The following is a 23,421-nucleotide window of genomic DNA, read 5'->3' on the forward strand; positions in this document are numbered from 1 at the left end:
TATTTAATAAAAACAATTGTGCAACATCATCATCCACGAGGGGCATTAACAACGTTTTCTTTAAAAACTTCTACTTGAAAACAAATGTTCAGACACAGGGAATGCAAATGCAGATAAAGTGAGCTGCTGTCACTCGCAAGGAGTTTCATAATGGCTCCTGACATTTATATTTATGAGGCAGTCAGTTTTGCGACCTACTGCAAATATTCACTTTTCAACGTAACTGATTAGTTCATTTGTCACCTAGCAATATGAGGGAGAGTTTGCAAATCAATCTGTGTGCAATTAGCAAGCACTAGCTTGTGTAGTACCACAGACCCTAAGGCTGTAACACTGATCAAGTTGTAAAGACGGCCTACACAAGCAACAAAAGTTATTGCCCTGCTGTTTTATAATCACATTTAATACACAGCTCCATACAGGGCCATCCTAATGTATTTTAGTACATTGGGGTTGGTACATATTTTGTGCCTCTGCATCCCTTTTTGTGCAGGCTGCGCCAGGCACGCTACAGTTACAGGTTGCAAAGCCCCATGGCACCGCCATATGCAACCACAAGTGGCGATGTAAGCTTCCACCCTGCCAAAGCTTCTCTTTGAAAGTCCTATAGAAATGTTTATTGAAATGCTTATTTTCCATCAACAGTTTTCTATTTCAAAAGACCGTTAATGAGAGGCCTCCATTGTTAAAGTTACTATAAATAATTAAAATACAGCAAAAGTGTGAAAAACCATTCTTATTGGAAGGAAGCTATAAGAAAAATGTTGATATTTGAATTCAAGACTAATTTAGAAAAATGCAATCCAGACCCATTGGATTGTTTACTCTTTTTTTTATTAGGCATGGTAAACCCTTATGTGTGTGTTGTTACAACAAAGATGTGGAAGCCTTTTTTAATAAAGGACATTCAACAACACAAAATTAAAAGAAAATGTTCCACCAATTAACATACAAATACTGAGGCATAAAAATTTAAAGGGCAAAAACATCCACGTTTTGACACCATTAGAAATGATTCATCCCGTCATTAGTATTATAATTTGGTTGGGAGGAACGAAAAGGGAAAGTGTTTTTAAAATGCAATTTTTTTTAATTAAGACGTGTTGCTTGAAAGGTAAGATTCTGTCACCTTTATTAAAACATTTGTATCTTTTGTGTAGTGATAACATTTCTTGTTTATTTACTAGATGATGGAGCAAAAACTCACCTTCTGTACTGTACAGCAATAAAAGTAGGACAAACGTGAGCCATGGTTTCACTGACTACATTTCGTTTTTTGGGGATTATTTTCCATTCTGAAATTAATAAAGGGATCTCCTGTGCATTTTATCATAAATAATAAAAATAACCAAGGCAGTACTCTGCATGAGCAAACCAAGAACTAATGTTTTCAGGAAACGTGAATTAAAAAGCTTTCACATTTTGTCATCCAGTTTTTAAAATAAAACTGTTGAAAAACATGCAAGACTTCAAGTTATATGCAACCACACACATTTAGAGAGCAGAGGCTTATCCAAAACATTTTGCAAACCTTTTTCAATTGTTCTTGTAGTCATGAATCATATGGTAACAGTGCACCACAGTAACAACACAGTCTTGTCTCCAAGATGCTTATAAAAACTGTTGTTCTTGGAACAGGTGATGGTAGAGGCAAAAAACTACCATCCTTTTAAATAGCAAGTGTCTTTCACAGCATGTGCTTTGTAAACGTGCTTCACCGGATTCGCTTTTGCTGCCGTGCTCTGTAGATGTCATGAACTGGGGGATTAGCTGCTCCCTTTTCTTCGTCGTCATCTGAATCTTCATTTGGTCTCTTCGCAGATTTGACCACAGCGTTATTTTCCACAGGTCCATTGCCTTCAACAGCAGTAGCTATTTCAGCTTGGCCTCCAGTAATTAGCTTTACAGCTTCTTCGACAGCTTTGTATTAAAGAGAACAAAATTAATATGTGTGCAGTACATCTCATTATTTTAAATTAGGAAAACGTGCAATAAAAGATATAACGCTGAAAACTATTCACACAAAATAGTAATATGTACACGTGGAATGCATGGCCATATGAATCACCTTCTTGAAGGGGATATAATAAAAATCAACAGTAAAAAAATAAGGGCCGGATGTATGAACGCATTTTGTAGTTGCAAACCGTGCAATTCGGAAAATTGTACCGTTTGCGACAAGAAAATGTGTTTTTTAAATGCACTAAACCCATTCAGCAATTTGCCAACCTGTTACTGAATCACTGTGTTAACGAAATCATGAAGAATCGCTATTTGGAAGGAGTATGTCTTATGACCGAAATGCATTCGCAAACATTAATATTTTAGTCGACATCTCAAAGGGGGTGGTAACCGGTTTGCCATGGGATCCCTCCCCCTTTGTGAATGGTCCCCAAAAGTTTTTGGAGGACTAGGCAGTGATCCATAGGGCCACAACCTACTCTTAGAAGTCTTAGCTGTGGAGAGCATCCTTCAGGCTTAGTCTTGAATGAGTGTTAAGCAGCTTGTTTTACCAGAACAACAAGTTACTTACCTTCGGTAACGATATATCTGTAAGAAACATTAGTGAGTTATAGATTCCTTACCTTAGAATTACCCCCACAAGTCAGACTGGATCCGGAAAGTTTTTAGTCAGCAGTACCTCTGCCTGTCGGAAGGTGGTGTTGGCTGGCTCCACGTTCTACATTGGCGTTGTGTCGCCGGGATGACGTTGCGGCAGTCATTTAGATGCCGCCCTCGCGCGCTGACGTCTGTTCTGTACACGACTTTCCGCGCCAGAAACGCAGCCATATGCAAGACACTGACCACTGGTGCACAAACCTAGGGTCCCACGACAGAGCCCGCATATGCTAACTGGTATGATCGACCAGCAGGATGCAGGAGGCCACTAGGCCCAGCAGCCTCAGGGTCAGCCTGACCGGACCCCATGATAGAGGCTGAAAGATCGAAATCATAGCCTGAATATCCCGGACTCGCTGTTCGGGTGGATAGACCCGAACCTGTATCGTGTCCCGACTGCTTCCGAGAGGGACTCAGGTGTGACTTCGGCACATTGATGGAAAACCCCAGCGAATGCAGGAGGTCAGCTGTAGTCTGGAGGTGGGAGACGACTACCTAGAACGATCACGCCTTCAACAACCCCTGATCTGCGCAGATGAGCTGCGACCACCGGCATCACTTTCGTGAACACCCGAGGGGCGCTGGTAAGGCCAAAGGGTAGTACGGTGAATTTAAAAATGCTCGTGGCCTACCATGAACCTCAGGTAACGCCGGTGGTCCGGCAGGACGGGGTTGTGAACAAAGGCACCCTGCAAGTCCAACACTACCATCCGGTTTTCCGGGGTCGAGGCCAGACAAGACCTGAGCAAGCGTAAACATCTTGAACTTCTCCTTCCGGAGGAAGCGGTTGACGTTCCAGAGATCCAAGATAGAACACAGGCACTTGTCCATCTTGGGAACCAGAAAGTAGTGGGAATAACAACCACAACCTACTTCTGGGACTGGAACGTGCTCAATGGCTCCCTTAGTCAAGAGAGCTGTTACTTACTGCTGGAGAAGGGCCAGATGATCCTCCGACATGCTGTGGTATTGTGGTGGCATGGCTCGAGGGGTAGCCTTGAAGAGGAGGGAGTAGCCCCTTTGGAATATCTGCAAGACCCACTTGTTCGACGTGATGGTGCGCCAGTGGGGGGGTGATGGCGAATCATGCCACCCACTGGCGTTTGATGGTACAAAAGAGAAAGTAACAGTGGAAAATATTCACAAAACAACAAGGAACACCACATGATCTATAATAGAAAAATTATGACAACACCAAATAACTAATTCAACAATTGATTGTGATTTAATAACTATCACATGGATTGAACGCTGATCCGAATTATAGAGATGTAATGTATTTCACATTTTGTAAAAACCAGGTGCATACAATGTGAAGGTAATAGTGCCTAGTTGGGATAAGTGCAGGTGGTGTGCAAAGGGAAGGTAGTGCATATATATACATCAACAATCAGGGGTGATGACCTATCCTGCCAGTTTTCTGGGAAACACAAAAATGCGAAATCATAACAGAAAGATGCAGATATAAATTCTCTGTCATCAAAGTTTGACATAAACAAAAGAAAAAATGCCGACTTTTCGACCCCTAATGGAACCAGCAGACTCGGCGTCTTGGAAGTGGGGTCTTCATCAGCATCATGGAGGGGGGACGGCACCGGTGTCAGCAAGAATACTTCAAGCTGGAATGAAACGGTGTGGGCCTAAAAGGCTCTCACGGTTAGCACAGGTATTCGTGGTGAGTAGGCCAAGATTTCACAGTAACTTGTGGTCAAAGGTAACGCAGATATCCGTAAACAAAGGTTGATTAGTAACCTATAGCTTGCGATGAAACTTCTGACAGCTAACCTGGTGTTTGATGGGCCCGGGAGGTCAGACTAGGAAGGTTTGGAGGCTGCTGCAGAGAGGGGGTTGGTGGACTGGCCTGCCCGATGTCCCCCGGAACCACGACGGTTGTTCCCACGTCCCCAGCCGCGCAAACGTTGGGTAACTTGCTGCGGCCTGTGGCTCTGGGCATGACATAGCGGGGCACCCCTTCTGTAGCCACGAAAGGGGCGGAAAGCAGACTGCGCAGGGCGGCTGAAGAAGCCCAAGGACTTGGCCGTAGCCTGTGAGTCCTTGAAACGCTCTAAAGCGTTGTCCGCTTTGTCGCCAAAAAGGCGACAACCATCAAAGGGCATGTCCATGAGGGTATTCTGGACATCCCCTGAAAAGCCAGTGGATCTCATCCAGGCGTAACGCCGGAAAGCTACTGATGTAGAAATCGTTCTATTCATAGAGTCAGTAGTATCCAGCCCACAATGGATGGTAAACTTGGCCGCATCCCTCCTGGCGGCAATAGCCTGGGAGAGCTCTTTCGGGGCCTCCTCTGGACACTGAGGCAGCACCTGCGTAACTGAGTCCCACACAGAATGGGAATAACGGCCCAATAGACATGCAGTGTTTACCGACCGCAGTTCCAAGCTGGGGGAAGAGAAAATCTTCTTTCCAAGATGATCCAGCTTCTTGGATTCCCTTTCCGGTGGAGCGGTAGGGAATGCGCTTTTGTAAATAGAGGCTTGGACCACCAAGCTCTCAGGAGTGGGGTGTTGGGAAAGGAAAGTGGAATAGCCCGGTGCCGGGCAGTGGCGTCGGTCAACTACCCTATCCACAGGAGCCCCCATATTGGCGTACGAAGCTCCCTCCTCCGTAGCCACGGTAGGAGGAGACAACATACCAAGGTCAGGGGAGGTGTCCAATCCACTGGCATCCCCCAGTTCCTCTCTCCAGTCCTGTTCACTGTCCAACTGGTCAGTCAGAGGGTCACCTGACTCCTCCCAATCCTCCTCCTCATCCAATCAGTCCGAAAAGGGACCCCAGGAGTTAACATGGGCACAAAAACCCCTTTTGACACGGGTCCGGCTCCGGGTCCACGTCCACGTCGAGATGGAGGCCGGGGTCGACACCGGCCAGGGGACCGGCCGGCGTCTAATGGGTTAATTGTGCCGGAGGAAGCGGTGCCGGTGGAGGTGTAATCCGGTCAACCGGTGCCAATCCGGATTCAGGCCAGGATCCAAGGGGGGCCTGCGGGGCAGGAGCAGTCGGTGGAGAAGACCTAGGCCACCCAACCGAGTCCCCGGGGCCCAAAGGCGCGCTGGTGGGTTTGGTCTGCCCAAAGATGGCATGCATTGCTTCGTATAAAGTACGAAGCTGGGCAGGAGTCGCTCCGGGTTCCGTGAAGGGGCACCAAACGCATCCCTTGTCGGGTCGGCTGACAGACGAGGAGAAGTCAAAGAGTGGCGATGCTTCTTTGACGACTTCTTATGCTACGACTTACCCGACCCAGAGTGCGAACACTTCGATGACTTGAACGAATGGTGATGGATCCGGGACCGCTCCCTCGACCTCCCTCGCGACCGGGACTTGGAACGGCGCAGAGCCGACTGCCGGCGCTCAAGCAGCTTTCGGGACTGCTCCCGCAAGGCGTTCGGCGCCATCGACCGGCAGTCACAGCACGACTTCCGGTCGGGGTCGCGCTTCAGGCAAAAGAGGCACACGCGGTGCGGATCAGTCATCGACATCAGTCGGTTACAGGAACCGCAGGCCCTGAAGCTGGGAATTCCTCGTGCACCAGGAGTCAATGGACTCAAAAAAGACGTCGACAAAAGTAGAGAAAAAGTCAGTCAAAAAGTGACTGTAGGTACTGCTCTTCCTGGATCTGCGGTGGCAGGCGCAGAAAAAGAAAAAACCGACGTCATTATGCAAGGGCGGCGTCTAAGTGGCTGCTGCGACGTCCTCCCGGTGGCACAAAGCCAACGATGAACGTGGAGCTGACCGAAGCCACCTTTCAAAGCACAGAGGTACTGCTGACGAAATACTTTCTGGGTCCAGACTGACGCACAGGGGGTAATTCCAAGGTAAGGAATCTATAACTAACTTGTTTCTTTCAGATTGCAATCTTATATATAGATTAAATAAAAAGAGAACCACACAAGGGATTTATAAAAATATGTATTTATTATAGAATACTCTAGTACATTCCAGTATCTCCTCCACGGAGATAGACACAAAGCACCCAATACTTCAGCAAATAAATAACAGTAAATAGCACTAATACACAGTGGGCCCCAGGGGGGACCAAACAATATTCTAAGAAAGTGGTATAAGAACCACGACTCGAGTCAGACAGCGTCGAGAGAATGTAGAATCGCTGGATGAACATGATGAAGGTATAGTCCAGTTGGAACGCTGTACTTCAGATATAGAGGACAAACACCAAATGGCTGGTGAGATGCTCTTACAAATGGAAAAGGTGTAAAAAACTGGCTCTTATAGAGTCCAGGTGACGCCAGAGGTAGGCAGAGGTTAAAGTTAGATAGAAACTTACTCTCTATTTGTGGTAGAGTGGTCGAGCAGTAAGGCAGTATCGGAGGACAGTGTTAAGCATTTGATGTACACACTTAGTCAGCAAATGAATTCACACACTCAAGAACTGAACTCTAGGCCAATTATGTTTGTATAAAAATATATACTGTTTTATTTTTAGAACCAAGCAAGCCTGGCACAGGTAAGCATTAAATACTTTACAGTAATAAGTTGCTGATTATAGAACAGTTTGAAAATGCAATAGAATGTCTACTTTGTTGGATTTACAGGGAATGCAGTAGGTTGCAACACTTAGCAAATACAGGACACTGAAATGAATAGGCTTTTTCAGTAAATTACAGGTAAGTTACTTTTTACGTTACTTTTCTAACTCAGTGGTGGATACCTAGATTCCGCATTGGGACATTTCCTGCAAACAGGTAAGTAAATCTGTTTTGGTTATTTGTGTGATTTTTAAAGAAGATTTTTAGATTTCAAAACTCCACACTTAGAAACGTATTGGAAGAAAATTACCATGGTTATCCTATGGAGGAAAAACAGGTTAACGGTTCACAGGTAAGTAATCGACTGTAGGAGTTAAGGTTCTGGGGTTAGACTCAGGGGTCCCACAGGGTCAGTGATGCACTGTTGTGGCACCCTCAGCGGCACTAGGGCGGCCGGGTGCAGAGTGTTGAGGCCCAATGTTATCCAATGAGGGATAGGGAGCCTCCAGTTGGTGGCTGCTGGGAAGCAGGCCACTGGGTTGTGGGAGCAAAGCTCCTAGGTTTACGTTCAGGGCAAATGGGGATACAGAGTCTCACAAAAGGTGCACCCTCAGCGGCCCTGGGGCGGCCAGGTGCACAGTGCTGTTTCGACGACGTGCACCCTGTTGTTTTCTATGGAGAATCTCCGGTTTGCAAAAGCATTGCAGCAGGCAGGGAGATGAAGGAATTCTGGGTGCGACCACCACTTGGAAAGGTAAGTTGGGAAGTTAAGGGTTGGTTAGTCACCGTCGGTTTGGGAACACAAGGCGGTGGGGCGTTGGGTGCAGGGGTGCCTTTTGGTGTCGGATCTTCTTACCAGCTCCTGATCGCGGTTAGGGGGCCCTTCTGGATTTAGGCTGCAGGCGTCGACTTGAGGCAGGTCCGGGGATCTTGGTTCAGGATCGCCGGGGTGACCTCCTCATGGCGTTTTTCCACTCTAGCTCGGGCCGGGTTCGGCGAGTGCAGAGTTGGCTGGATTTGCGGTCTCCGGCTGCAGTCAGAGGTTGTTGTTGAACAAATCCAGTGTTCATGGGAGAAGCAGTCTTTGGAAGTGAAGGTAGACAGGTCCGTCGGGGTTTTCGAGGTTGCTGGCTGCAGGACACACCGGGATTTCACAGGAGCAAGTTCAAGGGGAGACAGGCCGGTAGGGCTGGGGCCAAGTCAGTGGGCGTCTTCCTCTTCTTAGCAGGCTGCACAGCTGTTCGGCCCTTCTTTTTTTCTTGTTGTTTATGGATCTGAGGAAGCAAGGTTCAGGGTGCCCCGTAAATACTAGATTTAGGGGCGTTCCAGGTAGGTAAAGGGCAGAGACAAATGGGTCAGTTTCCTGGGGTGGGTACACCCCCATATAGTGCCGCCACCCTCCAGGGGGCGGGTGGCAGGGGGCAGGAGCCTGTCCCTGGTTGGCTAGGTCCCCCCATCCTCAAGATGGCAGTTACTCAGAGTTGTGCTTCACCTCGCCTCCTCAGCCTGAGAAGTGGAGTTCGCAGAGGTGGGCACACCTCTTTCCCTCACTTGTTTTTCCCGCCGGCTCTCCCGCCCAAAGTGCGGGGTAGAACCAATGGGGACCAGTTGCTGAAAGCAACAAATGGTCAGGGGAGGCTCACAAAGGCGGCATGCCTTTGAAGCTTCCCTTTCGTGAACCCTGCTCATCCTGGGGGAGGAGGCTTGGCACCTCCTCCCAGGAAATGCATTGGTTCAGGCCCCCAAGAGCAGCAGGCTCTCGACCCAGGAGTCCAGAAACATGTCTTTTGGTGGCGAGTTACAGGGGGAATCTCTAAGATGCCCTCTGTTGTGCATTTTACATTAAATCTTAAACTGGCATCAGTGTGGGTTTAATGTGCTGAGCAGCTTGATACCAAAGTTCTCATTCTTTAGTGTAGCTATTATGGTGTTGTGGAGTTCGTAATGACAAACTCCCAGCACCATAAACTCTTAATGGCAGCACTGCACTTACAGTGCCCAGGAATGGACTTGGGCACTGTAGGGGTACAGGGCTCATGCACGTGTACCCTCACCACTGGCATAGGGCACCCAGCTAGAGGGGTGACTGATGTATGCCAGGGCAGTGGTTTGTGGGTATGGCACACAGAGATGTGTGGCATGTCGACTCCACTTTGTTCTGCACCAAGACACACAGCCTGCAAAGGCAGTGTGTGAGTGTCAGGGTACCGGACCTCTAAGGGTGGCACAATAAGTCCTGGAGCCCTTAGAAGCCTTCTCTGGTCGCAGTGAGTTTTAGGGAAGGAACATAGGCCCTGGGTACCTGTTCAGAAGGAGCCAAGGGCACACTCAATCAAAGAACATCAGCAAATCAGCAAAAAGTGGGGGCATGCCATGCAAGAAAGAGGGGTCATTCTCACAAAAGGTACTGGAAGTGATCTGGAATAAAAACGAAGACTTAGAGGCGAGATCTAGAAGGAACAACAAAAGAATTGTAGGGATTCCGGAGTCGACAGCGATGGACAGGATGGAAATCTATGTTGAATCAAGGTGCAGGAGCTATTTGGGGAGGCCCTTTTCACTGTGCTTATAGTCTAGTGAGCCGTAGATCGTGCAGCCAAAGACCACCCCCCTGGGACAACTCTGAGGACCATCGTAGCTTGCCTTCTAAACTATTGTGACCGAGACACGATTTTGCACCTGGCAGAGAACACCACACCCTTCAATACCAGGTTAATCCTGTCTCGATTTTTCTGGACTTCACTGTTGTGGTACAGGCAGCCCGGAGAGACTTTCCATTCAGAGAAGACCCATTTCTTCACCAACCCGAAGGCAGCTGCAAAATTTGTCAAATCTATCCAGAAGGCTGCACAGTGGTCATACCCAGACACGGAGAACTATGAGCCTGGACAGCTTAGCTACAATGACTAATCCTGAAATTTGACTCTGCCTTTTCTGGGGGGGACTCACTGCGGAGCACTGTTACCCCTGCTGACATGTCACACTGGCGGTGGTGGCTGCGGACTGCTTGGGCAACCTGACTGGCCACACACACATCCCTGCTCTGGCTACCCCGTGGCTGGGAGGATGTTGTTCCTCTGATGCACACCAGTGGAATGAGTTCCTGTTTCGTTCATGTTCACCAAATTTGGATTGCAAGTGGTAGGATTGGATGTACTTGGCCTATTTGGGGGGCGGGGGTGGAATGTTAGGGCAATGATGTTGATCATGGTTGTTCGACATTGTGATTCTTTCTATCTTTCTTTCTTTCCCACACCACTCAGTGCCGCTTAGCTGACTATCCACACTCTGCATGCTGGGTGTGCTTGCCATCCCTCCCCTTCCCCTGTGTGCCCGCTTATATGCTTAACGTGGAATGTCCGCAGCTTCAACGACCGACGCAAAGCACGACTGGTGTTAGCACACCTGCAACACCATCAGACAGATATCGGCATCTAGCAGGAGCTACAACTTACTGAGCACACTCAGCGTGGTTGCGAGTGGGTTGGTTGGATTGGGGAACAATATGTAACCTACTATTTGAATTACGTGAGGGGTGTGGAAATACTGCTCTGCAAGGATCTTCCCTGGCGTACCCGCCAGGTACTATATGACCCCGCAAGCCGCTATGTATTGCTTGCTGGAACACTGCAGGGTATCCCATTGAAGTTGCTTGCAATCTATGGCCCCAACGTCGACGACCCCCGTTTCTTCTCTGAGGTCTGGAGGCTCGCTGGCAACCTAGGACTGGGCCCAATTTTGTTGGGGGGAGGTTTTAATGTAATCCTAGACTCACTGGCCGATCGCTCTAGTGACACCAGGCAGCCACACCCGAATGCAGCAGCCCAGCCACGTAGCCTCATTGCCAACAATCACCTCTCAGAACTCTGGCGCACTAGACACGGGTGAAACATTGAGAGTACTTGCATCACGTCACCTGGTCATGCAGTGATTAATGGTTAGCTATTTGTGATATAGATGCTTGAACCATGAAGGTAGAGCACTTGGCTAGAAAGTTATCGAACCATGTGCTAGTCTTGTTGGAACTGCGCGCACCAGACTGTGCTAAGCGGGCCTTTACATGTCAGCTCCCGACGGAGGCTTTGCAAGACTAGGTTTTCTGGGAGGTGGTCAGAAGTGCCATCTTAGACTACTTCGAGCTAAATCAGATTCAGTTTTTTCCCCCTCTACGTTCTGGGAGGCCATCAAGGTCATAATCCGTGGGGTCTGCATCTCAAAGCAGGCAGGATTGCTGCGGACGCTGTGGGCAGACTTGAACTTCCTCGAGGCGGAAATCGGTGCACTTGAGACACAGTATTTTTGGCACTGCTCATCAGATGTGTCGGCAAACATTAGGGACAAGCTAGCATCCTATGAGAAGGTGGCACAGATGAAGACTATTTGGGGAGGGAGGTGAGCGCAAGCAGATTTGGAGTGGGAGACAGGGCGGGCAAAACTCTGGCCAACCTACTGCGTAGACCCAGGGCCAGTGACAAAATTACTGAAATACAAGACAACATGAATCACTGTCATGTTGGCACAGCTGTGAAACAGTAAAGGTATTGGATCCTACATCTGACCAACCCGGATCTCAACAATAGGAAAAACAGAACAGGGTGGCTGGACAGGATTATTCGTGAAACAATTCACCAGACACACAGTCAATCTGTACCGTGTGACCACTGGATTTAATTTTCCAAACAAGTTTATTTTTCTTTTTTACATTTATCAGCAATTTTTTGAAACACAAGCACAAACAAAACCACTGTCAATTCAAAAGGTTCATATATACAGTATCTACAAATGCACACATTTACAAATTTACAACAAAGAATCAAACAAAAGATTGGTTAGACACACCAAAAGACAATCACAAATGTATAATAATTCAAATAAATTGCAATTATATACAGTGCAGAGATTAATCCATAAGCGAACAAACGGGAACCAGTCCTAGAGATTGAAAAAACCAAGTGACAGGCGGGGTTGAGATCAAAAACAAGCCTGCCTGTCAACGAAAGCCTGTGGTGTAATGTTAAATAGGGTTGCAAGGCTAGGATACAGAGTGGTGGTATGATTTACATCCTAGCGGCACCCTTTGTTGTAGCCACAGGGTGGTATTGTCGACGCGTTTCGAACCTAAGTATTCAAGGTTCTCTTCAGGACAGGGACTGGGAAACAGATTCTGCACGCGGGCACAAAGGTTGCCGTGGCGTAGGTATGTCGTGTTCACACCTGCAATAGGCGCAGAGCAGGACTTAAGGCGTGGTGTCAGGCTTCAGAAGCTTGCAGGTATCAGGGCGGCTCACATTATTTTGCGCATGTAGGTCTGGCTATGCAGACCACAGGGAGGGAAGCGGCCGGTCACTGGCCTCAGTTCAGGCCGGCAGTTAAAGTTGGCCCGTTTTCTGAATGAAGTAATCAAGCCACAGAAGGTCCGTGTTGCTCACTCTCTCCCAGGAACAAGCTGTCTGTAGGTGGAGCGCCGGGACACCAGTGGGTGTTTTCGGCACAGCGGCAGTGCAAAGAGAAATGACTGCATTTTGCTCCTCGCTTTATGCGTCCCAACAAACCCAGCCCTCCTCCAAACTTATTGGCTATTTAAATTCGGTGCAACTCCTTTTGCTGGATGGCGGGCACGGGCAATACTAGACAAACTGTTTTCCAAGGTTCTGAATGCTCTGCTAGGTGACAAAGACTATGCACAGATCAACACACCTCTCCTTCTTGAGATGCACGAGGAGTCCCTCTGTACTGGCATACTGCCTCCCACCCTTTGGGAGGCCTTGATTGTTACTATACTCATAACCGGATAAGGACCCCCAAAGGTGTGAATCATACCAACCTCTATCCATGATCAACCTCGACAATAAGATCCTTGCCAAGCTGATTGCCTCCTCCTGCCGCTCATCGTGTGGCCTTATCAGGCAGGTTTTGTGCTGGGATGTGCGACAACTCATAACCTGTGCACTTTCTTTGCACGGATTCATACTACTAATTCTGATCTGCAGGCTGCAGCGGTCTTTTTAGATGCCACAAAGGTATCTGACTCCCTGGAAAGGCCCTATCTGTTCACTTTGCTGCCCCACCTAGGTTTGAGCCATAAATGTATTCGCTTGATAGTTCTCCTGTACACCAACCCTGCTGCTCAAATGCATATTAAAGGCGTTCTTCCTTACCTGTGGCTCGTGGCACTCGCCATGACAAGCTAAGATTTTCACACAATAATGCTTTATGAATGTGTGTGATGTCGACCAAGCAGCAGCTTTGCAGATGTTTGCTACAGGAATATTACCTAGAAAAGCGATAGTGATCCCTTCTTACATGTAGAGTGAGTCCTAGGTGGTATAAGGGTTACAAGGTTTGCCTTTACATAAGCAATCTGAATTGCAACACCTGCCTTGGAGATAGCAAAGTTCAGCAAAGGCTACAAAAAATTGTTGGCCCCATCAAATAATACATAAGCACCCTCTTAACATCTAGGGTATGCCTGGCTTCATAACACCCTCACTATGGACTGCCAAGCCAAAAAACTTGCAGAAAGCTGCTACGGCATTCTTAGAATGCTTGGGGAGGTGTTAGATCTTTTCCCTGTCCTTTTCAGAAGGCTGGTCATACAGGCTTTGATAATCTCACGTCTAGACTACATTAACTCTCTGTAATTCGCATCACTCTGTTACAAATTAAAAAGGTTGCAGGCAATTCAAAATAACACAGCCCGCCTCTTCCTGAACATCCCAAGGCATCAGTCAGAAAAATAGGCACTTGAACTTCACTAGCTCCTGGTGGAGCAGCGGGTGCAGTTCAAGACACTATGTATTGTGCATAGAGCCCTTCAGAATAAAGGTCACCTGCTGTTACAACCTTTGGCCAAACCCTAAATTCCTGGTAGGCCCCTCAGATCGTCCAATGTTCATCATCTGACAGTACCTCAAATTGTCAGCTCAAGATGGGGAGGCCGATTGTTTGCTCATCTAGCTCCCAACAATTCCTTGCTGATCAGACTGCTTCAAATCGACAATAAAACTATCTTTCAGAAAAGCTCTGATAACCTTGCAGATTGTGAACTAGCCCTCTCCTATCCCCGATGCAGATTTGGTGGTTAGTCTCCAGCGCGGGAAAGCCCCTGGGTAGCCATGTGCTCTACAAGTCCAACCGAATAGAATAGTATGTAGTGGTCTCTCTGCAATCGGATCTGGTTGAGGAAAAAAAACAGGCAGCTCAATAGTCTGGTTGGCATTAAAAGGTGACACCACCTTATGTAAGCACTGGATGTTTGTCCTAAGCACCACTGTGTCCTGTGAACCTGTATAAATGGATCTGCGATAGCAAGAGCCTCCAATGCACTAAATTGTCTGACCAAAGTTAAGGCTACAAAGAAAGCAATATTCCATGAATGGAGCTGCAAGGCAGTGAGGTGGTTCAAAAGGGGATTCCATGGTGTTCTTGGGGTATAACCCTCTTGAGCTCCTCCATAAACGCATTTACAACTGGAATGCATCTAGAGGCAAAGCTTTGCAATTTTGCTTTTCAAGGGTGGAGAATACGTCTATGACTGGGGTCCACCACTGGTGGAAGCGCTTTCTAAGGACTTGCTTGTGGAGTTCCAATTTGTGGCCTTGTTAATGCATCCTGCTTAGGAGGTCTGCAAAGTCGTTGTCTACTCATGAGTGATGCTCTGCTACAAGACGGATGTGATGCAAGTCACTCAATGCCAAATCCTTTGCGCCAACTGTGGGGGTGAGATATCCTGCAGACTGAGCATATGAAAATGTTGCGACATGATCTATCGATCGAGTGGCCTCGGATTTAGAATGGGGCCACTCGAACTGTAGTTCTTTGGAATCAGGAAGTATAATTACTTGTTCTTGTCATTCGCCTTGTAACACCTCCCCAGTGCTCATAACATGCACTGTGTGGTCTTTGTGTGGAATTAACCTTATGCATAGAATAAAAATAATGACAAGCGACCTACTCACGAGTGAGCTTGCCGCACCACTGGGAATGTGTACTTAGCCTTGTCAACTCGTCTGCACCTGGAGGGGTAAAATCATACCTCTGCATGAATAGCTGCCCTATACCAGGTACATAAATACACCCGGTGCCACATCGGTGATAAGTCTCTAAAGTATCTTCAATCTGTCAGATTTCTGCAACCCGAAGTTTATTGCAGCTCGCACAAAGATGTGTGGAATTGGTGATATACTGCAGGGGTGCAGCAAGCTCACTCGTGAGTAGGTCGCTTGTCATTTTTATTCAGCGGATAAGGTTAATTCCACACGAAGACCACACAGTGCATGTTATGAGCACTGGGGAGGTGTTACAAGGCGAATGACAAGAACGAATGGTTTGAATGCATGATTTGTGGCACACAAGAGTGGTGTGCTTCACAAAGGTGGTTCTGGTTCCCTGTTACCCACAGCATGAGGAAGAATGCGGCACACATTTGCTATTTTGTCACAAGTTTGTGTCATAAATAAAATTGGTCTTTTTTAATGGCCATGCATGGCAATGAAAATAGCATTGACTGTTGCAAAGGCAGAGGCTACATGGTTTTAATGCATGTATAATTGTTTTGTAGGTGAGGTTTGGTTGTGTTAACCAGGTCCTGAGGAGGCCCGAATCAGTGGGCTGAAACATGTCGACCAGAAGAAGAGGAGTCCATTGAATTAAAATGTGTATATGGGCACCTGACAACACACACAATATATGGACTGAACAGAGGAGGAGTTTCCCTTGTTTTCTGTGTGTGTAAAGAATTACCTCCCCTCGGACTGCGTACATATATGTATTTTTATTGCAACCAGGTTAAAATGTATGGGTAGGAAAGGTTTAGGAGTTTTTTGTGGGACCTTTGAATTTTGTTTGTACAACTTTTTTTGAGTGGCAGTTTTAGTTTTTTATATATATGTATAACAAAAATAGATTAAAAAAGACATGTGAAAGAAATGAGAAATACTCTAAGTGGGTAAATTGTTTACGAGTTACACTTGGGGACTAAGCTCCCACACAGGTAATAATATTTTTCTTCCCTAGTTGAAATAACTGCTGTGTATCTATCCCCAGACATCACTCTCTGTTTGCATATATCTTGACATCATGGCATTTCTATGTGTGCGGCTTCAGGATGGTGCTCAGAACTGGAGTTTTACTCAGCCCTCTTTGGAGTTGACTTCATCTTCGTTTCTACTGATGTAGACTTCGTAGGTGTTCTCATGTTCTCCTCCCCCTCAGAGGCATTGGAAGACGCAATCTGAGGACTGAGTGCTGGCTGGTGCGCTGGGACCCTCAAAGGCTCTGCCTCTTATGTTTGAGTCGAGGGGTTCTTGTATAGTGAAAACATTCTGTGTCTGAGCACCCAACTTCTCTCTCCTATAATGTAGTATCTTTTTGCACCTTAATGCGGTGCAAGACTCACATGAGGCCTTGTTGTGCTTGGGGGAGAGGCTGAGATTGCGGATGCTGTGGTGATCAGTCCAAGGCACAGCACTTGGAGCTGCACTCTGGTCAAAAGCAGGAGGGAGTTCAATCCATTACCCATCCTTTTGTCCACATTCTCTTAATCGCTATATCTGGGGGAAGAAGGTCTTGAAGGAGGGCTTGATTCTGAAAACCAACCATGCACTACAGTACTGCAGAAATTCTTATCCTGTTGATTCTGATCATTCTCAGTTTGTCTCCTGACATGGGTGTTGAAGATGGCCAATGGTTGCGCCTGAGGAACACCATGTGAGTGTCTTGCCCTTGGAACTGTTACAGAACACGTTTGAACCAGATGGCGGAAGAAAACAATTTAAGGGTAGAGTCAATTCGCATGAATATTGTAACACTAAGGACGAGTCGCACAACATCCTGGGAGTAGGAAGCTCTGTATATGGTATACCACTAGGTGGTTATACCGTGCACAGAGTACATGGGTTCCCCAGAAGTGTATAGGGCTTAATGTAAAACCCAAAGTGGTCTATTAGTGGTAGTGTGGGTAAGCAGCCTTAGTCCAAACACAGAGGAGTGTAAGACCTTTATTGAACAACATTGACCAATAATGGACGCACAACTCAAAAAGGAGATCAACACCAGTTTTATAAAAATAAGCTTTGTTTGTGTTCATTTTAAGATCAAGCTCTTCGCAATAAGGTAAGTACGTTTTAAAATAAAAATACTTTCCACTTTCAAAACTCGACAGTGCAATTTCTGAACAGTTCAATGTTGTCCTATGGAGGAAAACACTAATGCGGATATATAGTAAGTACAAAACTTACAGCTCCAGTCTTCGGGACCAAAGGTTAGCAAGGGGCAAGGATCAGGTGAATACCAAAACTGCACCGGGTGCAGAGGTCAAAATTGGAGTTTAACCCAATGCGGTTCAATGGAGACTGGGGGTGCTTGATGCCACACTGCTTGCAGGTAGGTAAATCGGTTGCAGGGGCCAAGCTTTGGGGGTTAGGGCAAGCACAGGGGGGCCACAAAGCAGCAGAAAACATACACCACCAGCGGCGACTGAGTGCAGGGTACAAATTCAGTGTCGGGCACCCAATGCTCTTCAACTAAGACTTAGCTTTCAACAAACAGGTTGCAGGCGTCGAACCAGAGGTTGCAAGATGGAGATAAACGACAGCAGAGGTAAGTAGAGATGTAGGGGATCATAGGAGCACTGTTGATTCAGTTCACCAAGGCCAGGGGCTTCAGTGTAGGGGGGCCTTTAGACGTTGTGTCTTCTTACCAGAGCCGGTAGCGGTCAGGGGGAGCCTCTGGATTCAGGCTGCAGGCGTCGTCGTGGAGTCCAGGAGGGGTCAGCCAACAATGGACTTGAGTTCAGGATTGCTGGAGAACCTGCTCTTGGTTGGTGGGTCACCTGGACTTGGGGCATAGGCATCGGGTGCAAAGTGGGCAGGACTCACGGAACCGTAGGGCACCGGAGCCTTTGAATTGGTTTCTTGGGGACAGAACCGCTGTCCTCTGGAGTTCTGGTCTTTTTCCAAGTTAAGGCAGTCTTCCACGGGTTTCTGAAAGCTGCTGGCTGCAGGACAGGCATTGTCTTCTCACAGGGTCTTTGAAGCTGGAGATAGGGCTAGAGCCAAGTCAGTAGTCATCTTCAGGCTTCACTGCATGGTGTCTTCTTTGCCCTTCTTCTTAGGTCACAGGTCACTAGTTTCAAGGTCTGAGGGAGCCCCCCAAGTACTAGATTGAGGAAAGTTTCAAGGGAGTAACCGGTATGACCAATGGGCATCTCACCTGGGTTGAGCACACCCTCTATTACCTCACCCTCCTGCGAGAGGGGCCGTAGTCCTAGCCCTGATTGGAGGAGTCTCCTCATCTTCAAGATGGCGGGGACTGAAAGATGTGCTTCACCTCCCCTCCCTCACTTTAGGGGTAGAGTTGGTAGAGGAGGGCACACCTATTTTAATAAGGTTTCCTACCCAAAGTGGGTGTGTAAACCGGGGGCTGCCATCTTCTGCTAGCAGCAGAAACTGGGCGTCACATTACAAAGGCGGCAGACCTTTGAAGCTTCCTCTTCGAGCACTGTGCCCATCCTGGGGGAGGAGGCGTGACACCTCTGCCCAGGATGTGCACTATTTCTGGTACTAGAGAGCAGAGGTTCTCCACCCAGGGGTCCAGAAACATGTCTGTGCATGGCAGGCTGCCTAAAGCCAGTCAGCGGACACACAAAGGTCAGTAGATTTTCAGGGGGCACCTCTGAGGTGCCCTCAGAAGACATGGTTTAATAAATCTCACACTGGGATTTATTATTTCTGGTTTCAGTCAAGACATCATGGTGTTCAGGAACTCGAGTTGTCGAGTTTCCAGCCCATGTACTCCTTACAGCTTCTCTGGCATTTACAATATCTAAGAATTGGCTTAAGTATTGTAAGGGCATATATAACTCCTGCAGATATGCCCTTACCTGTGGTATGGTGCACCCTGTTTTAGGGCTGTAAGATGGGTGAATTATCTATACCTTCGGGCAGTGCTGGCTGGCATTGCACCCAGGCAGGGTGCCATGACGACTTTGTCGTTGTTCACCTCACAGGGGCATGAAAGCAGCAAATTTTGATCCCCAGAAGGCTTGGTGTTTCAACTGTAAGACGTTGGAACATTTAACTGGAGATGCTACTTGTCATAACAAGAAGCCCTCTTGTCCTCCTCCAGTTAGTACTGGTGAACAAGTTACTTGGTAACACATTATCTGGTAGAGAATCTTTCTGGCTGCAGATTCCTTACCTTTGAATTTTCCAGGTGTCAGGCTGGATTCGGAAACTTTTGCGGAGTAATACCGCTTGCGCGCGGCGCCGGGTGGCTCTATTTGGCTCCATTTGATGTTGTCGGCAGTGTCGATTATGACGTTGAGGTGCCTATATAGGTGCCACCCAGGCTTGGAGACATCAGTATTCTATGTTTTTTCCACGCCAGAAGCGCAGACCCACGAAGTAACTGACTTAGTCAAGTGCAAAACTAGGGCCCTGAAAAGGGGAGTAACCCTAGTCCTACAATATTAGTCCACAAAGTGGGGAGACATGGGTGGGGCTGTAAGTAATCTAGAGCTAGATAGAGTCTCTAACAGACAATGCATAAGATAGAGACTTCTAGCTGAAGATTCCTTACCTTTGAATTAGATACCCACGCCCTACCATCCCGGCAATAGGTCGTGGACCAATATCCTATACTAGGAAGTCCTGCAGGGCCGAATGGGCAAAGAGCCCGTCCCCGGGGACCTGACCGTCTACGCAGTAGTGTTTTGGAAACGTGCAAAGATGCCCACGTTGCCGCCTGACAGATGTCTTGGAATGGGACACCCTGAGCCAAGGCTTTCCCCTGGTGGAATGGGCCCTTAATCACTCAGGGGGCTGCTTATTTGCCAGGGTATAACAGATCTTGATGCAGAGAATGATCCAGCAGGAGATGGTCCTTTTCTGCACTGCCATTTCCTTCTTTTGCTCCCACGTACCCCACAAAGAATTGGGCATCTACCCGGAACTCTTTTGTGCGGTCAAGGTAGAACTACAATGCTCTTTGGGTCCAGCCGGTGGAGATGCTCCCCTTCCTTAGAAGGAAGCAGGGGAGCAAAGAAGGTGGGCAACATGATGGACTGACCCAGATGGAATGGGGTCACAACCTCTTGAAAAATGATGCCCGGGTGCAAAGCACCACCTAGTCCGGAACGGACATAAGATAAGTAGGCGGGCAAAATAACACCTGCAGCTCACTCACCCTCGGGCCGATGAAATTGCCACCAAGAAGGCTGTTTTGATGGTCAACAGCTGGAGGGGAGGATTGTGCCAAGGCTCAAAAGGAGCACACATCAGGTAGGTGAGGACCAAATTAAGGTCCCACTGTGGCATAACAAAGGGCATAGGTGGAAACAGGTGAGCCATCCCTTTTAGAACTCTATGTACAATAGGAGATTTGAAGAGAGAGGGCTGGCTTGGGAGCCGCAAAAAACAACAGATCGAGCAGAAATGTAACCCTTTCAATTCCCAAAGTAGAGCTCTGTTGGGCAAGGATCAGAAAGAACAAAAGGACAGTAGAAAGAGAAGCAGAAATAGGGTTAATAGACCTTTCTGTACAGTATAATACAAATTTCTGTAAACGGCAGGCGCATACCATCTTAGTGGAGGGCCGCCTGGACGCCAAAATAGCATTACAAACTTCGGGAAGAAGGTCAAAAGCAATAAACTGTTACTGCTCAATCTCCACGTATGGAGGCGCAGAGCTGACAGGTTCGGGTGGAGAACCCTCCCTTGCTGCTGCGACAGAAGATTCTCCCGAAGGGGCAGCCTGATTGGCGTATCGATGCTCATTCTCAGATGCTCTGGATACCAGACTCTCCTTGCCCAATCCGGAGCCACACGGATGACTTGGGCCCGGTCGCTCCTGATCTTCTTTAGAACCCTGGGCAGGAGTGGTATGGGTGGAGAGGCGTACAGCAGGCCTGCGCTCCACTCGCGACGAAGGGCGTCGCCGAGCGATAGCCACCTTGGAAACTCCAGAGTGCAGTACTGCTGACACTGCGCGTGCTCTTCGGAGGCAAACAAATCTAACCAAGGTTCTCCCCACTGATGAAAGATACCTTGCGCCACCTTTAACTAGAGAGGCCATTCTTGATCCACTAGGCATTGACGGCTGAGTTTCACGCCCTGGCTTTCAGAGAACCTGCCAGGTGTTAAACTAACAGTGATATGCTCTGCTGTTGTAGCTATGTTCAGAGACGTATGGCTCTCGACAAATAATCCACGGCCCCACCACGCCCTGCTTGTTGCAATACCACATGGCGGTGGTGTTATCCGTGAAAACTTGAACTAGCTTCCCCTTGACAGAGGGAAGAAAAGCTTTCAATGCCAATCAAATAGCCCGGAACTCCAACAAATTTATGTGGAGCCCAGTCTTCGCCGGAGATCAGTGTCCCCTGATCTCCACCTCTCCCAGATGGCCGCCCCATCCCAGAAGTGACGCATCTGTCATGACTGAGATCTGGTTGGGAAAGGGATAAGCGTCTGTCATTGACCCAAATGCGGTTCGTCAACCACCACGACAGATCTCTTGCAGTTCCTTCCGAGATCTGGACCATGTCGGTGAGATTTCCACGATGCTGTGCCCACTGGAACTTCAGGTCCCACTACAGAGCCCGCATTCGCCACCTGACATGCTTTACCAACAGGATGCAGGAGGCCATGAGGGCCAACAGCCTCGGAGTCAATCTCACTATTGCAGAAGTAAGATGGCCGCCTGGTAGGAGCTCTAGTCCGGAGCTCCTAGTGCTTGGGATCCCGTTCATGGAAATATCCCGGATAGCACCCATCTCCGCCGAGCAAAACAAGTAACTGGATTTATAACAAGTAACCGGTTTCACCACAAGTAACTGGATTTTAAAAGTACTCTCACCGGAACAGCAGCAGAGCCCTGAACGGTGGGGAGAGCCTCCTGTGGATACGGCTGCTGCTCAGGCGCTGGACATCGGAGGAGCTGGAGTCCGGGATCGCCTGGAGACGTCGGTCGGCTGAGGAGCGCGAGTCGGAGGAGGGCACCCGTGACTGCACCGGACCTGTAGGGGTTCCACTGGGGTTTCGCACCGCTGGCCACGTCTGGAGCTCACCGTGAGTGCTGTTCTACCCACGGGAGGGCTACTAACGATCTGTGACCCCGCTTGTCACCACCGGAGCGGTCCTGAGGGGCGCGAGTCGGAGGAGGGCTCCCGTGACTGCACCGGACCTGTGGTGGTTCCTCTGGGGAGCCTGGGGTGGCGAGTCGCACCTAGAGCAACGCATGCATCCAGCGGCGCATCGGCTGCAGCAATGAGAGCGGATCTCTGATCTGGGCTCACCGCGGACCCGGCAGCCCCGAGGAGAGTGTCACCGCCGCGCCCCCCCCCCCTGCAGGCATCGAGGGGGTTAGCTCCGCTGGGCATGACCGGAGCTCACCCCCGGGGGTCTCCCTCTCCCATCATCAACGGCTGCAGGATCGAGCCGGGTGAAGGGACGGGCACCGGGAGCATCGAGGCCTGCCACGGACGGACGGGACGGCTGGATCAGGCTTCTCAGCCAGGGGAGACATCGGCCATTCCCCGCGCCCCCCCTGCTGCCGCCGGGAGTTGGCGGGCACGGAGTTGCAGCCTGGGCAGGGGTGCTACGAGTGGCCGCCTGAATCGCTAAAAGGTGTGTACACATTAGTTTTTACTCTACGGATCATTTATGCCGGTTTTTTCCCTCTCTCTGCCCGGACTGATCAAGTGATAGATTTCTCCTAACAAAGGTATTTTTAGTCGAAGTGGCAGAGTCTCTTTTTGTCTAAAATGGCGGGGGCTATAAACTAGAGTAATAAATCGCACCACTGCCCCCAGATGACCATGAGGATGCATACCAACTCGGTCAGGGGTCACCTAAACTGTGATAAGGCTCTCTCCTCCACACCAAGCAGCAACATGGAAGCAGCAACATAGAAGCTGAACCAACTCGACCTGCCCATTAATAGAAAGGGAAACTGAACTCGCTAAATCCAGCAACAACAGACAAAGGACTTATACTCCTGCCTCCCTATTCTCTATCCTGGCGGCCATCTTAGACTAGTCCACCACTACGGTGGCCATCTTAGACTAGTCACCCTCATTAACTCACACCTATAGCTATCCCTTATTTCTCTTTTCTATTCTCTATGCTTCCCGCCCTATAACCTCGTGCACTTTTATTGCAGTATTATATTTCTATTTGCATTTAATACATTTTGTGGAACCTGCACCTATTTCACTTTTTTCCTCACCGGTAGTGCACCGATCGCTACCTCATATTTTACCGGTTGCTCACTAGTGTCATATTTGTCTATTGCACCT

At 48.4% G+C, this 23,421-nt stretch overlaps 1 protein-coding gene across 2 annotated transcripts in view; it reads right to left on the reverse strand.

Annotated features, from left to right (window-relative positions):
* Positions 1-815: 815 nt before the first annotated feature.
* The window catches only part of CSTF3 (cleavage stimulation factor subunit 3), a 601,400-nt gene continuing 578,794 nt past the window's right edge, over positions 816-23,421 (reverse strand). For both annotated transcript variants that reach the window (XM_078680868.1, XM_078680867.1), the window contains one exon: positions 816-1,920. In XM_078680868.1, the coding sequence (XP_078536994.1) occupies positions 1,715-1,920 (206 nt within the window). In that variant the 3' untranslated portion in view covers positions 816-1,714. The remainder of the gene's footprint in view (positions 1,921-23,421) is intronic.

This window comes from Lissotriton helveticus, chromosome 3_1, assembly GCF_964261635.1.
Source record: "Lissotriton helveticus chromosome 3_1, aLisHel1.1, whole genome shotgun sequence".
NCBI classification, from domain to species: domain Eukaryota; kingdom Metazoa; phylum Chordata; class Amphibia; order Caudata; family Salamandridae; genus Lissotriton; species Lissotriton helveticus.